This window comes from Sus scrofa, chromosome 4, assembly GCF_000003025.6.
Source record: "Sus scrofa isolate TJ Tabasco breed Duroc chromosome 4, Sscrofa11.1, whole genome shotgun sequence".
In the NCBI taxonomy this organism is placed as follows: domain Eukaryota; kingdom Metazoa; phylum Chordata; class Mammalia; order Artiodactyla; family Suidae; genus Sus; species Sus scrofa.
Genome location: NC_010446.5, coordinates 129,974,609 through 129,992,158, shown reverse-complemented (window position 1 = coordinate 129,992,158; position 17,550 = coordinate 129,974,609). Strand labels below are relative to the sequence as shown.

Sequence of the window (17,550 nt, the reverse complement as noted above, 5' to 3'; positions counted from 1 at the left end):
CACTTCTCAAGTGTCAGCTACCCATGACTAAGGAACAAATGAATTTGTTAAGAGAACTACTTTTACATACTCTGATCCTGAAATATACCAAATTCCTAACAAAACAAGTTTTTTACTTTTCCTGGTTGAAAAAACAAAAACGCATTGTGTTACAAATATCAACTCTATTTGCAAACACTGAATAAATACAATGTTTTATTTTAGGGGAAAAAAGTTTTCTGGGAAGTTAAGTTAAATGAAATAACTTTAAACACAAACATTAATTTTAAAAATATCAGTATGAGGCTAAATAATAAATAACTCCTGAAAAACCAAAATAATGTTATTTTAAAATGTATCCATTTTCAATAGCAATCATATAATATTTATGCCATCTGGGAGATGATATCTTTTACTTGTAAGTCTATAATTTCATTAAAATAACACAGACATCACTAAGGAAGTTGGCTCACAACAACTTAATTCCGTGCTCAGCGTTTACTCGGGAAAATAAGTGATAAGCATAGGATGTAAGCAGCATCTTCCCATATCTAAGCTTAGCAATGTTACTAAGTCAGGGAGCCGTTCTGGACAGGACTTTTACTGCTCCTCTATACACTTCTGTGCTTACGTGTAGATGATAGGATGTCACCACACAGACACGCTCATGTTTTGTAACTATTCATACCAGACTCAGAGCTTTAGTACACAGCTCAGAAACCAGCTCAGTAATCCAATGAAGCTCGTATCTGCAGTGCCCTGCACTTGGATTTGAAAGTTTTCTACACCTATTACCTTCACTATTTTGACTATCAGAGTGTTTCATATTTTATACTACAGAGAGTGCAGTAATTTATTTTATCAGTATCTGGCTTTAAATGCAGAGACTAAAAATCTAAGTGCAATGTGTTACATAAGATTTAGGGAGTTATCTAAAAAGACTTACTATTGTTCTACAAATTCCATGTTATAGTAATTATTTACAACTGAATCACTGCCAGCAGGCACATGAAAAGATGCTCAACATTGCCAATTATTACAGAAATGCAAATCCAAACCACAGCGAGGTACCACCTCACATCAGCCAGAGTGGTCATCACCAAAAAGTCTACAAACAACCAACGCTGGAGAGGCCTGGAGAAAAGGGAACCTCCTACACTGCTGACGGGCATGTAAATTGGTGCAGCCACTGTGGAGGCTCCTTAAAAAACCCACAAACAGAATTGCCATATGATCGAGCAATCCCACTCCTGGGCATATATCCAGAAATAATGAAAACTCTAATTTGAAAAGATACATGCACCCCAGTGTTCACAGCAGTACTATTTATAATAACCAAGATATGGAAGAAATTTACACACCCATAAGCAGATGAATGGGTGAAGAAGATGCGGTGCATACGTACAATGTAACATCACTCGGCCACTTACAGCAACATGGACAGACCTAGAGAGGACCGTGCTAAGTGCAGGGAGTCACACAGACCAAGGGCATGTGACTCACTTACATGCGGAATCTAAAAAAATGATACAAATGAACTTATTTACCAACAGAAGCAGACTCACAGGCATATGGTTGCCAAAGAGGAAAGCGGACCTGGGGGAGGAAGGCTACATGAGGAGTCTGGGATTGACAGATACGCACTGCGGTGTACACCACAGATAACACAGGGGACTATGCTCGGTATCTTTAATAATGTGCAATGGAAAAGAATCTGAAAAAGAGTATACGAATATTATATACATAACCGAATCGCTTTGCTCTATACTTGAAATTAACACATCAGTTAGCAAATCAACTACACTTCAATTCTAAAAAAATGGCATCATATTCTATTCTCGAAGACTAAGCAATTGGACGTACCTAAACTGTGAGCAAATGAGCCCCTTCACACCACAGAAAGACCACCTAAGTTAGCTAAAGGGGTGGGGGTTATCATAAAGTACATCTTATTCAGACTAGGGACAGTACTTGAAATAACATGAGGTTACCCAGCAGCTCCCTCACGAAGCATCAACCCACACTTCTAAGTAGCTGGATGAAACCAGCGGGACCTTGGAAGCAACCGTCTTTGGCACGTGCCCAGCCGGAAGCTTCTCAGGTACAGGTGCTTTCAGATTTCAGCACTTCCAGGCTTCCTCGTTCTCCTTCACAGGTAGGGTTTCCGGCAGCACTTTATGGTGCTCTGGATCCTTTAGCAGCGTCTGCAATTTGAATTCCTACTTCATATATAACAAGAGCATACATCATTTAATAAATTACTAGGAGAAAATGGCCATATTTCATTCCACACACCTAACATTTTCTACGTCAAATACAGGGGAAAAGTTATTAAAAGATATTTTCCATCTCCTACTATGAAAGAGTAAAAAGTGACACGTCTTATGGATTTAAATCTTCTAAATTATGTGTCCCATGATACATGATATCCCATAATGCGAATATGTTTGCCCTTGCTTAATGTCCAAGCTACGTGAGGATGATTCTACTTATAACGAGCAGAACATAGCAGAGCATTTACGTACAGGATAATTCTAGCACAGTCTCTTAGGCTGACCTTGGCAACTTGCGGCTGGGATGGTATCTTAGTCTAACCACAGTGATTTCCTCATAAACGGGGTCAAATCATTTTGTGCTAAAAATACAAAAAAGTACATATAGCGCACAACATAGCATGGCACCAGACAGATTTTCTATACTGAACACATTTTGGAAAACTGGGATATATATGTTTTTCAAATATAATTTTTCTAAGGATCTAAATCTATCACGAAGGTATATATTATTTTTAATTATCTATTTTTATTAAAGCATCGGTGTGCTATCAATGTTGTGCTAATTTCTGCTGTACAGCAAAGTGACCCAGTCGAAGGTATATATTTTTAAAGCAATAAAACTTGACAAAGTTGGTAATGTAAAGAATGGTGCAACCAAAAAAGTACCCAGTGATCATCTCATTCACTATTTTTTCCAGTTTTCTTATACTCAGTAGCATCTGTTGGATAATTTTATAATTCCACCAGAAAGCAGAATTTATGAATAAATTGCCATGGACAACTTACAGTTCATTATGGAGTAGGAAAGTGGGTATTACCTACACATTGTCAAGACAGAGTTAGTATCGCTATAAGACTAGCTATATTGGGAGTTCCCACTGTGGCTCAGTGGAAAGGAACCCGACTAGTATCCATGAGGACACAGGTTCGATCCTCTGGCCTCGCTCAGTGAGTTAAGGATCTGGTGTTGCCGCAAGCACTGTAGGCCACAGACGCGGCTCAGATCTGGCATTGCTGTGGCTGTGCTGTAGGCATGAAGCTGCAGCTATGATTCGATCCCTAGCCTGGGGACTTCTATATGCTACACCTGCAGCCCTAAAAAAAAAATAAATAAATAAAAATAAATTTAAAAGACTATCTATGTTCATAAAGGTGACAGTTACTTAAGTGACATATCACAGAGACGCTGAGAAAATATTTTCTCAGCAATGTCTAAAATTCCACCATTAAAGATTGCTTATTTGTCTTTATACTTAAATTACTAGGAGTTCCTGTTGTGGCGCAGCAAAAACAAATCTGACTAGTATCCATGAGGACGTGGGTTCGATCCCTGGCCTCACTCAGTGGGTTAAGGATCTAGCATTGCCATGAGCTGTCGTGTAGGTCACAGATGCAGCTTGGATCCTCTGTGGTGTAGGCCTGCAGCTGTAGCTCCAATTTGACCCCTAGCCTGGGACCCTCCATATGCCATAAGTGCAGCCATAAAAAGCCAAAAAAAAGTACAATTACTAATAGGTAAGGTAACACTTTAAGCACTGGAAGTAAATAATTAGTTCTTTTATTGACAGCATACTTTAGTAGAAGGAAGATGGGAACAAAATCAAGACACAGAAAGGAGAAATAGAAGATAAACTTCACCTACTATCGATTTTGAGATAGCCCACATCTGCATATTTAGATTAGATATTTGACACACAATAGAGTGGGATTTCTGTTGGGATCTGGTGTATGAAGGATACAACATAAAGAAATAAGACACTAACATCTGGGAGTACAACAGAGTGTAACTAAGTAAGACAGTGTGCAAACAGTTAGCAAAGTGCTTGGGAGTAAAGAATGCTGAAGCCTGCAACGTGATGGTACAGTTTCTACTGTTATCACCCTACAAGATTAACTTTTTTTTTTTTTTTTTTTTTTGCTTTTCTGGGTCACACCCACAGCATATGGAAGTTCCCAGGCTAGGGGTCAAATCAGAGCTGCAGCTGCCAGCCTATGCCACAGTCACAGCAACGCAGGATCCAAGCCATGTCTGCTACCCACACCACAGCCCACAGTGACGCTGGACCCTTAACCCACTGAGCGAGGCCAGGGATCGAACCTGCATCCTCATGGATACTAGTCAGGTTCTTAACCCACCAAGCCACAACAGGAACTCCCAAGATTAACTTTAAAGTTGAATGTAATTTCAAGAAAACAAAACAGCTTACTTTTAAGTTCTTGATCGCTTGGTAAGTTTACCTTAGTATGTTAAAATCTATAAAGCGAAACTTTAAAATAATTATCACACTTGGCCATATGTCATGAAAAACAATTCACGTCCTTCTGAGCACCGAGAAGGCGAAGACAGAGAGCAGGAAGATCTAAGTGCTGAGGAAAAGAGTCCTGAGGTCTGCGGAGTGGGGCTCAGTCCTTGATTTCATGGCTTTCTCGACGTGATGCTGATCCACTCTTCCAACACCCGGGGCCTTTCTCCTCACCCACGTGTGGTGGCGTTAAGACCTAGCCTGCCTTCAAGAGATGCTGCAAAGCTCGAAGAGTAAAATGCTTTAAAGGAATATGAATATCCTGTGGAGATTTACAATCCTTTAATATCACCGCCAAGCTTTTAATTACACACACACCAAAATTTTAGAAAAGCTGTTATGAAAAGCAATTTTCCTCCTCACAGAGCGAGTGCACCACAGAATGTCTTACCCTAATAAATACCTTTCAATCATTACAGCAGCACCAGCGGAAAGCAGGTGGCCAAGGAGCTACATTAACGCAGCAGGATAACCCCCGATGATTTTCGGAGCTGCAGGGTCCTCCCCATTTGCTAAATGATGGGGTACTGGACGATGTAACAACATCCTCCGACCTCTGAAATTGCTATATTATCCGACAAAAGTCACTTTACTTGATTTTGTTCTAAACTGAAGATATAGGAAAATATTTCCTGAGCTAACTTGTGAAGCAGGGACTTTACAAACATGAAGGCGGAGACTGCCATCATTAGTCTTTTAAATGGCTCATGCATTTTCTGTGACATTTTAATTTTAGTGCCTTGTCTTGGGGATAAAGCTCTCTCTCCCACTAGTATATTAAGTGGTTTAGAAGTGCAAATTTTGAGGGTTTTTTTTAAAGTCTCCTTTACATTCTCAGGTATTACTGGATAGGCTGTTAAAATGGCAAAATTTAAACTCTGTTGAATGAGATGGATTGTAGAAAAGAAAATCAACTACATTCACAGTTCAATACGTCAGAAACACGCATATGATTAGGTCACTGCGCTCTACGCCAAACCTCAAGAGACGAAATCAAATTACCTGTCTTCCCTTAATGCCCCTCTTTCCACGGATCCCAGGGACACCCTAGAATGTAAAAAAGTCAAAAGTAAATATTTGTTCCCATTTTTTCATTAGGCTGTTTAGCTTTTTGATGTTGAACTATATAAGGTGTTTATATAGTTTGGATATTGACTCCTTTTCAGGTATATCATTTGCAAATATTGCCTACCATTCAGTGGACTGTCATCCATTTTACTGATGGTTTCCTTTGCTGTGCAAAAGCTTTTAAGTTTTAACTACATCCCATTTGTTTATTTTTGCTTTTATTTCTGCCTTAGGAGACAGATCAAAAAAATATTGCTGTGATTTATAAACAGAGAGTGTTCTGCTTATGTTCCCTTCTAGGAATTTTATGGATTCAGGTCTTACATTGAGGCCTTTACTCCATTTAGAGTTGACTTTTGTATGTGGCATAAGGAAATGTTCTCATCTCATTTTTTCACATGCATCTGTCCAGTTTTCCCAGCATCCAAAGACGACATACAATTGGCTAACAGGCACATGAAAAGATGCTCAACATTGCTAATTATTAGAGATATGCAAATCAAAATCACAATGAGATATCACCTTATACCTGTCAGAATGGCTATCATCAAAAAGGACATAAATAGCAAATGTTGGTGAGGATGCAGAGAAAAGGGAGCCCTCCTACACCGTTGGTGGGGATGAAAACTGGTGGAACCACTATGGAAAATAGTATGGATGTTCCTCAAATAACTAAAAATAGAATGACCATATGATTCAATAATTCCACTCCTGGGGATATTATCTGGGGAAAAAACAAAACAAAACACTAATTCAAACACACATGCACGCCAGTGCTCAGAGCAGCCCGGACATGGAAGCAACCTGAGTGCCCATCAAAAGAAGACTGGATCAATACACCCCTGTCAGACTTTCCAGGTGGCCCACAGCGTAGCTATACAGTGTTGTCACTGCTGCGGCTCTGGTTCAACCCCTGGCCCCAGAACCTCTGCATGCTGTGGGCACAGCCAACCAAATACATCTATATGTATCTATATCTATATATGCATATGCATACACACACAATGGAATATTACACAACCATAAAATAATGAAATTCTGCCATCTGCAACAGCGTGGACAGATCTAGAGAACATTATGCTTAGTGAAATCAGACAAATACTGTATATTTCACTTATAAATGAAATCAGATAGACATACAGCAATGCATACAGCAAAACAAACAGCCTCACAGATATAGTTAACAAGCTAGTGGTTCAACAGAGAGGGGAGGATGGAGGGCGCGAATGGGGTAAGGGATTAAAAGAGACACATTACTGTGTTTCACGCAGACAAGCGGCATGGACATACGCTCCACAGCAGAGGGAATCACAGCCGTTATTTTGTAATAACTTTTAATGCAAAGTAATCTATAAAACTACTGAATCAAAATGCTGTGTACCTAAAACGAACACAATATTGTAACTCAACTATAATTCAAAAAGTAAATATTTGTTGAATCAATGACTGAATTGGATTTTTTTCTCAAACATTAGTTTCTAAAGCATAAGAGAGAAACAAACTACTCTTTAAACTGGTATGATACTCAGAAAAGCTTCAAGATATTAACTGAACTCAAGTGGCCCCTTTTTTCTTCATAACAAAATCCTGATTTTATTCAGGATTCCACACCATCTGTACTTTCAGATGGGGTCCTGCCACTCCTGTGGTGACAGGGATTTGTCCAGAGGCGACCAAAGTCGCCAGAATCAGACAAACAGCAAGTCTGACATTCTCTGCTGAACAGCCACCTCCTCCTTGGCGCCCTGTCTCTCCGGCTGGACACAAACAAAGCACATTCTGCCCTGCGCAGGCAGTCTGCAGTTGTATGGGACACCAGCCTTAGGATAAAGGCAGCATTAATCAAGGCAAAGCAGAGGGAAGGGCGATGCTATCACTGTGCTCAGGGCCCACACCTTACCTGCGCCTTTCTGGGCAAAACGAGCAGCAACAGGGCACAGCACTTCCGTACTCAGTCTTTGTAGCCAGAACATCTGTGTTCAAATTCTGGCTCTGCTCTATTTACCTGACCGCAGTCTGAGGGAAGCCCTTCTCTCTGTGGTGAGAATGGTAACAGGACCTATCCCGCTGGCTGTTTGACCATGAAAGGAGTTAAATCCACATGAAGCAAGTGCCTACACCATCTATATACGTAACATTCGACAAAGCATTTGCCGTTATCTCCATTTATTAGAAATGTTCTCATTTTTAAGCCAGTGTAAATTGGGATTTTCTCTCACTTGCGGCCTAAAGCATATTAATCATTAAAAGCCCTTGAGACGTGTCATCACTTAGAAGACGCGGAGACTTAGAAAGCTGTCAGAACCATGTAGCTTGGGATTCTTGTATGCAGATAAGTAGTATGTATAATTGATTGAGGTAAGCGTTTACTTTCCACTCAACAATGCTGGATCAATATTCATCTAATGTCTCCACGAAAAAAAGAGTTCAAAGATGGGTAATAGGACTCATTTCATTAGGATTTTATGCACCTTTACATAATATAGCCGAACATTTAAAATAAATAATTCTTTTCAAAAACTTCAGTAACTTCCATAAACCTCAGCAAGAAGCCTGAGAACAGTGTGGACAAGATTATTTAAGCACTTGCCGTATAAACGTGCCGTGTATTACTGGCCTGCGGGAAGGGCTTTTCCTCGAATTTCTTAAATTCGAGAGGGTGACATCTCACAAGGACACACAACTGGTTTATTTCTCACACCCATGACCAGGAATAAGTTCGTGCCCAAAGGTCAGGAAAGGCTTGTATCACAAGCGGCAGAGTAATTAACAACACGAACGTATACACTCCTTTCGGTCAATAAGCAGCAGCTCATTCTTCACACGACAGACTGGCAGCATCGCCCCAAGTCTGCTGTGTGACACGGCTTCGGCTAAGCAGCCGGTTGGGGGATCGCACTGGAGATATTTTTTGCAAGTGAAAGGAACGTCCTGTGCCCTCCTCGAGGGAATATCTTCGCCTCATCACCTCATCTCACCACGAAGACCCAACATTTTAATTGTCATTACAGAGCATTAAAATCTGAATATTCCTCTCTCCAGGGGAAATTAAGTAATTACAAGAAAACATCATTTCATTCACTCAAACTATTCATTTGAAATATACATCTAGCAAAGAGTAATCTGATTTACTTTCATTTGCCAAAAATCAGTTTCCAGAAATGAAAAAACGTTTGCCTGAACAGCACTTACCTAATAAGAGTCAAATGCTAAATTCTGAGTAAGATTCTGAAAATACATGCTAGTAGTGTTTGCTTTCAAACCTGGAAACATGCTAACAGTGTTTGATTCTACTCGTTTTGAATTAGTATCGACAGTGTAAAGAAAGAAATGCAATTAGAAAACACTGAACTGCACAGGGCACTGAAAACGAGAGATAATGAAGTTCGCACGCTGGAACTCTGTATGTACCTTGATCAATTTTTATAAGAATAACAAACCATTTGCAAAGATTCTACCTTATTCACGAGTACCTACATTTATGAACAGCTATCTTCCATTATTAAACAAAAAAACATATAGAGGCTGAATTATTGATTATACATTGCATTGTAAACCATAAGACCTTTCAAGAGTTTATATTTAAAGATCAATTACAAAATAAAATTTTCATAATTAATTTCAACTTGTGTTTTTAAAAATTAAAAATAGCTAACCATAAAGTATCACCTTACTTCCTTAAAACGAAATTCAATAAAATTCAAGGGAGCTTAGTTATATTTCTGATAGGTGAATTTTCTTAAAGCTAGCTCATTTCTCTCAGTAAGATTACCCGCCTGCCATCTGGGTCTATGAGCCCTGCTCCCCTAAGTATATCACTTTAGAAATAGTATTTGAAGGAAACAGACTTACTCTTTCTCCTTCAGGTCCCAGCTGTCCTACTTCTCCAGGAGAGCCAATGAAACCCTTAAAGTAAACAAATAATCTTTAATTAACTTATTTAAATATTCATCCTATAAGTAATTCTGACTACAGATACTTCAAAGCTCTTCGTAGTACTATGAAATTATAGGGCTAAACAGAATGAATGGCCTGCCCTCACCTTGGTGCTTTTCCTCTACAAATTATATATCCATCTTTTCATTGAAAAAGAGTAGGAAGTGTAATTTAATATGCGGTGGCTAATAAAAATAACAAGCCCCAATTCTTCTCTACACTGACTATCCTAGAGGGCAGAACACACAGACACACGCTTAAAATGTAGGTCGGAACGGAAACCTCCAAAGACTAAGGCGAGTGTGGAGGAGGTGGCGATTCATCCCAAAGTGACAGGAAGGAAGGGCCATTGGAGAAGTTTCAAAGGGGACCAGCCCTCGAGGTCCGCCCACTCAGTGGGCAGAACCTCGCTAGGCGGAGGGTGGAGAAAGAACACTTCAAATACAACTAGAGAAAGAGAGACAGAGACGACTTGGGAGCATCTGCACATGGTTAACTGGGAGCTTCCTCTGCAGAAGACGCTCCGGACAGCAGACCTGCTGAGCCCTCGCGGAGTCCCATCAGCCTGGGAAACGACAGGTACGCACAGACAACAATGCAAGGTGCTTTATCCTAACACATCTGTAGGTGCGACTTCTCGCCTGTAGCAAATAATAACCTGCCTCATCGATTTAACAAATAGAGTGTACAGCAGTCTGAGGAATAGACGAACGAGAGCCTTAAGTTTCAGGCTAAGAATGCTAGACTTTATTTTTAGATGACTGGAAGCTACTGGACATTGGGGGAGTGTGGTGGTATCCTGAGGTTAGCTGTTTTTCTAAAATATTCATCTTTTGACAGGATACAGAAGACACCTGAGAAAGGAAAGAATGAATGTAGGAAACCTTGTTGGAAGGCTTTTCAATGACCCAAATTTGAAGGAACATGAGTCTGGATCACTGATTCACAAAATACCGTTTTGGGTGCCCTGTGTGCCGGGAACGGGGGTCGCAGACATGAATATGACGATCAGAGCTCCTGAGAAGTTCAGGTTCATTAGGAAAGACAGCCATACAAATACTTGCAATACCACACGATAACTGAGATGGGACTGTGTGATGTGTGATGTGATTACACAAGATACAACAGCAACTCGGAAGGCAGAATGACCAACTTCGCCTAGAGGGAAGATTCAGGAAAGCTTCACGGAGGAGGTAAAGCTTTTTGAGCTGAGTCTCGCAGGAAGAGAAAGGTATTTCACTCAGGGCTAAGGATGTGCCACCAATCCATCAACAGAAATAAAATGACAACATTTTCATAGAATCACAACAGTTCCATGTGACCGGTGAGATGGGAAAGGTCAGAGCGGCCACGTCATGAACAGTCGTTCACGTCATGATGGGCAGTTTGGAGTTTATACTGAGTCATCAAAAAAATTTTAGGCACAGTTTCGCCATAATCAAATCTGCAGATTATAAAATTCATGTGGATTGCAGTGGTTCGGCCAAGTCTCTGTACCTGTCCCTAAGGACTGAAGCAAAGACGATTCTAAGTTTTCCAGTGGACCGATAAGCACGCGGTGATCACTGAGAGAAAGAGAGAACACAAACAGCAAGTCCGAGTTTGGTAGAAAGAGGATGCGTTTTGTTAGCCATTTGGGGACTGTGGTGACGACGAGGCATTCCAACGGAATTGCCCTGGCCGGGAATTAGAGACACAGACTCACAGAAAGACCTTGCGGAGCCACACTAGATCTGAAGGGCAGGTGGAGCAGACGCCTTAAGGGTAGAACAGAGCTCCTAGAAGAAGATAAAGGAATTTTCTGAACCAGAGACTGAAGTAGAGATGGGACGAGAATGGTTTTATGAATACAGAGAAAACCCAGGTATGCCAAAATTTAAGGAGTTCTCACAGCGACCTGGAAGTAATGACCCCGACCAGTATCCATGAGGATGCACATTCGATCCCTGGCTCGCTCCATGGGTGGAGGACCTGCACTGCCATGAGGATGCACATTCGATCCCTGGCCTCGCTCCATGGGTGGAGGACCTGCACTGCCATGAGGATGCACATTCGATCCCTGGCTCGCTCCATGGCTGGAGGACCGGCACTGCCATGAGGATGCACATTCGATCCCTGGCTCGCTCCATGGGTGGAGGACCTGCACTGCCATGAAGATGCACATTCGATCCCTGGCCTCACTCCATGGCTGGAGGACCTGCACTGCCATGAAGATGCACATTCGATCCCTGGCTCGCTCCATGGCTGGAGGACCGGCACTGCCATGAGGATGCACATTCGATCCCTGGCCTCACTCCATGGGTGGAGGACCTGCACTGCCATGAAGATGCACATTCGATCCCTGGCCTCACTCCATGGGTGGAGGACCTGCACTGCCATGAGGATGCACATTCGATCCCTGGCCTCGCTCCACGGGTGGAGGACCTGCACTGCCATGAGGATGCACATTCGATCCCTGGCTCGCTCCATGGGTGGAGGACCTGCACTGCCATGAGGATGCAATTCGATCCCTGGCTCGCTCCACGGGTGGAGGACCTGCACTGCCATGAGGATGCACATTCGATCCCTGGCTCGCTCCATGGGTGGAGGACCTGCACTGCCATGAGGATGCACATTCGATCCCTGGCTCGCTCCATGGCTGAAGGACCTGCACTGCCATGAGGATGCACATTCGATCCCTGGCCTCGCTCGATGGGTGGAGGACCTGCACTGCCATGAAGATGCACATTCGATCCCTGGCCTCGCTCCATGGGTGGAGGACCTGCACTGCCATGAGGATGCACATTCGATCCCTGGCTCGCTCCATGGGTGGAGGACCTGCACTGCCATGAGGATGCACATTCGATCCCTGGATTCACTCCATGGGTGGAGGACCTGCACTGCCATGAGGATGCACATTCGATCCCTGGCCTCGCTCCATGGGTGGAGGACCTGCACTGCCATGAGGATGCACATTCGATCCCTGGCCTCGCTCCATGGCTGGAGGACCGGCACTGCCATGAGGATGCACATTCGATCCCTGGCCTCGCTCCATGGCTGGAGGACCGGCACTGCCATGAGGATGCACATTCGATCCCTGGCCTCGCTCCATGGCTGGAGGACCTGCACTGCCATGAGGATGCACATTCGATCCCTGGCTCGCTCCATGGGTGGAGGACCTGCACTGCCATGAGGATGCACATTCGATCCCTGGCTCGCTCCATGGGTGGAGGACCTGCACTGCCATGAGGATGCACATTCGATCCCTGGCCTCGCTCCACGGGTGGAGGACCGGCACTGCCATGAGGATGCACATTCGATCCCTGGCTCGCTCCATGGGTGGAGGACCTGCACTGCCATGAGGATGCACATTCGATCCCTGGATTCACTCCATGGGTGGAGGACCTGCACTGCCATGAGGATGCACATTCGATCCCTGGCCTCGCTCGATGGGTGGAGGACCTGCACTGCCATGAAGATGCACATTCGATCCCTGGCCTCGCTCCATGGGTGGAGGACCTGCACTGCCATGAGGATGCACATTCGATCCCTGGCCTCGCTCCACGGGTGGAGGACCTGCACTGCCATGAGGATGCACATTCGATCCCTGGCTCGCTCCATGGCTGGAGGACCGGCACTGCCATGAGGATGCACATTCGATCCCTGGCCTCGCTCCATGGGTGGAGGACCTGCACTGCCATGAGGATGCACATTCGATCCCTGGCCTCGCTCCATGGCTGGAGGACCGGCACTGCCATGAGGATGCACATTCGATCCCTGGCCTCGCTCCACGGGTGGAGGACCGGCACTGCCATGAGGATGCACATTCGATCCCTGGCTCGCTCCATGGGTGGAGGACCTGCACTGCCATGAGGATGCAATTCGATCCCTGGCTCGCTCCACGGGTGGAGGACCTGCACTGCCATGAGGATGCACATTCGATCCCTGGCTCGCTCCATGGGTGGAGGACCTGCACTGCCATGAGGATGCACATTCGATCCCTGGCTCGCTCCATGGGTGGAGGACCTGCACTGCCATGAGGATGCACATTCGATCCCTGGCTCGCTCCATGGCTGAAGGACCTGCACTGCCATGAGGATGCACATTCGATCCCTGGCCTCGCTCGATGGGTGGAGGACCTGCACTGCCATGAAGATGCACATTCGATCCCTGGCTCGCTCCATGGGTGGAGGACCTGCACTGCCATGAGGATGCACATTCGATCCCTGGCTCGCTCCATGGGTGGAGGACCTGCACTGCCATGAGGATGCACATTCGATCCCTGGATTCACTCCATGGGTGGAGGACCTGCACTGCCATGAGGATGCACATTCGATCCCTGGCCTCGCTCCATGGGTGGAGGACCTGCACTGCCATGAGGATGCACATTCGATCCCTGGCCTCGCTCCACAGGTGGAGGACCTGCACTGCCATGAGGATGCACATTCGATCCCTGGCTCGCTCCATGGCTGAAGGACCTGCACTGCCATGAGGATGCACATTCGATCCCTGGATTCACTCCATGGGTGGAGGACCTGCACTACCATGAGGATGCACATTCGATCCCTGGATTCACTCCATGGGTGGAGGACCTGCACTACCATGAGGATGCACATTCGATCCCTGGCCTCGCTCCACGGGTGGAGGACCTGCACTGCCATGAGGATGCACATTCGATCCCTGGCTCGCTCCATGGGTGGAGGACCTGCACTGCCATGAGGATGCACATTCGATCCCTGGCCTCGCTCCACGGGTGGAGGACCTGCACTGCCATGAGGATGCACATTCGATCCCTGGCCTCACTCCATGGGTGGAGGACCTGCACTGCCATGAGGATGCACATTCGATCCCTGGCCTCACTCCATGGGTGGAGGACCTGCACTGCCATGAAGATGCACATTCGATCCCTGGCCTCACTCCATGGGTGGAGGACCTGCACTGCCATGAAGATGCACATTCGATCCCTGGCCTCGCTCCATGGCTGGAGGACCGGCACTGCCATGAGGATGCACATTCGATCCCTGGCTCGCTCCATGGGTGGAGGACCTGCACTGCCATGAAGATGCACATTCGATCCCTGGCTCGCTCCATGGGTGGAGGACCGGCACTACCATGAGGATGCACATTCGATCCCTGGCCTCGCTCCATGGGTGGAGGACCTGCACTGCCATGAGGATGCACATTCGATCCCTGGCCTCGCTCCACGGGTGGAGGACCGGCACTACCATGAGGATGCACATTCGATCCCTGGCCTCGCTCCATGGGTGGAGGACCTGCACTGCCATGAGGATGCACATTCGATCCCTGGCCTCGCTCCACGGGTGGAGGACCGGCACTGCCATGAGGATGCACATTCGATCCCTGGATTCACTCCATGGGTGGAGGACCTGCACTGCCATGAGGATGCACATTCGATCCCTGGCCTCGCTCCATGGGTGGAGGACCTGCACTGCCATGAGGATGCACATTCGATCCCTGGCCTCGCTCCATGGTGGAGGACCGGCACTACCATGAGGATGCACATTCGATCCTGGATTCACTCCATGGTGGAGGACCTGCACTGCCATGAGGATGCACATTCGATCCCTGGCTCGCTCCATGGGTGGAGGACCTGCACTGCCATGAGGATGCACATTCGATCCCTGGCCTCGCTCCATGGCTGGAGGACCTGCACTGCCATGAGGATGCACATTCGATCCCTGGCCTCGCTCCATGGCTGAAGGACCGGCACTGCCATGAGGATGCACATTCGATCCCTGGCTCGCTCCATGGGTGGAGGACCTGCACTGCCATGAAGATGCACATTCGATCCCTGGCCTCGCTCCATGGGTGGAGGACCTGCACTGCCATGAGGATGCACATTCGATCCCTGGCCTCGCTCCATGGGTGGAGGACCGGCACTGCCATGAGGATGCACATTCGATCCCTGGCCTCGCTCCATGGGTGGAGGACCTGCACTGCCATGAGGATGCACATTCGATCCCTGGCCTCGCTCCATGGGTGAAGGACCGGCACTGCCATGAGGATGCACATTCGATCCCTGGCTCGCTCCATGGCTGAAGGACCTGCACTGCCATGAGGATGCACATTCGATCCCTGGCCTCGCTCCATGGGTGGAGGACCTGCACTGCCATGAGGATGCACATTCGATCCCTGGCCTCACTCCATGGGTGGAGGACCGGCACTGCCATGAGGATGCACATTCGATCCCTGGCCTCGCTCCATGGGTGGAGGACCGGCACTGCCATGAGGATGCACATTCGATCCCTGGCTCGCTCCATGGGTGGAGGACCTGCACTGCCATGAAGATGCACATTCGATCCCTGGCTCGCACCATGGCTGGAGGACCGGCACTGCCATGAGGATGCACATTCGATCCCTGGCCTCGCTCCATGGCTGGAGGACCGGCACTGCCATGAGGATGCACATTCGATCCCTGGCCTCGCTCCATGGCTGGAGGACCTGCACTGCCATGAGGATGCACATTCGATCCCTGGTCTCGCTCCATGGGTGGAGGACCTGCACTGCCATGAGGATGCACATTCGATCCCTGGATTCACTCCATGGGTGGAGGACCTGCACTGCCATGAGGATGCACATTCGATCCCTGGCTCGCTCCACGGGTGGAGGACCTGCACTGCCATGAGGATGCACATTCGATCCCTGGCTCACTCCATGGGTGGAGGACCTGCACTGCCATGAGGATGCACATTCGATCCCTGGCCTCACTCCATGGGTGGAGGACCTGCACTGCCATGAAGATGCACATTCGATCCCTGGCCTCGCTCCATGGGTGGAGGACCTGCATTGCCATGAGCTGTGGCGTAGGTCTCAGACCTACAGATCCCTGCATTGCTGTGGCTGTGGTGTAGGCTGGCAGCTGCAGCTCCGACTGCACCCCTAGCCTGGGAACCTCCATATGCCGTGGGTGCAGCCCTAAAAAGACAAAAAATAATATACATATAGGAAAGATATAGGAGGTGATTGTGACTAAATCAGAAATAAAATTTACTTATTCTGACTTACAGAGAATGGGTGACTTTTCAGAATAACTTCTTCCACAGCAGTATACATTAAGAAAGAACTCAGGTTTTAAAAAAGTACCTTTGTACAATACAGCATTCTTCACCACAGCCAAAGGGTAGAAGCGACTCACATGTTCAACAAATGAAAAGATAAACAAAATGTGGCACGCACATACACTGGAATACCATTCAGCCTTAACGAGGAGGAAATCCTGACACATGCCGCAAGGTGGCTGCATTTCAAAGGCAGTCATGCGAAGGGAAATAAAGCCGTTATGAAAGGATGGACACTGCATGACTCCACATAAATGAAGCACACAGCAGGCAAACTCCAGACACAGAGTGAAATGGGAGGAGGCGAGGGAAGGGAGAGGGGAGTTTCTGATGGTGCTGGAGATGGATGGTGGTCGGGGCTGCAGAATAACACGAACACACTTCGTGCCTCCCGCTATGAGCTGCACGCTGGTGTCCCCTCGAAACCCGCACGTGGAAGACGAATCCCCAGTACGAAGGTCCTCAGAGGGGACCTCGGCAGGAAGTTGGGTCACGAGGGTGGAGCCCCCACGCGTGGGATCCAGGGCCACGTGGGACGAGACAGGAGGACGACGGCCCTCTCTGCCACACAGGGATCCAGCCTGAAGGCAGCCACCTACCGGCCATCAAGTGGGCCCTCACGGGACGCTGGATCTGCCCCCACACTGAAGAACTGTGACATGTAAACATCTGTTGGTCAAGCCACCCGGTCTACGGTATTTTTATCACAGCAGCCTGAACTAAGACGGCGGTGAGCTGTACATTTAACAATGGTTAAAATGGTGAATTTTAATATGTATGTATTATCACAATGGTTTTTAAAAAAGTAAATGTCTCAGAAATCATTTCCAAGTTGCCTGGAGGAAGAAGCAGAGGCAGGATTTAGCTCCTGAGTGTGAAAGCTAGCTGGGTGTTGACACAGCAAGAGGAGCGCTTTTATTTGATAAGGAA

The 17,550-nt window shown here is 46.6% G+C and overlaps 1 protein-coding gene across 1 annotated transcript in view; it reads right to left on the bottom strand.

The window, feature by feature from the left end:
- COL24A1 (collagen type XXIV alpha 1 chain) overlaps nucleotides 1-17,550 on the bottom strand; it is a 331,418-nt gene that overhangs the window by 251,019 nt on the left and 62,849 nt on the right. The window contains 2 exon segments of the mRNA XM_021090341.1: nucleotides 5,561-5,605; nucleotides 9,479-9,532. Coding sequence (XP_020946000.1) covers nucleotides 5,561-5,605; nucleotides 9,479-9,532 — 99 coding nt within the window.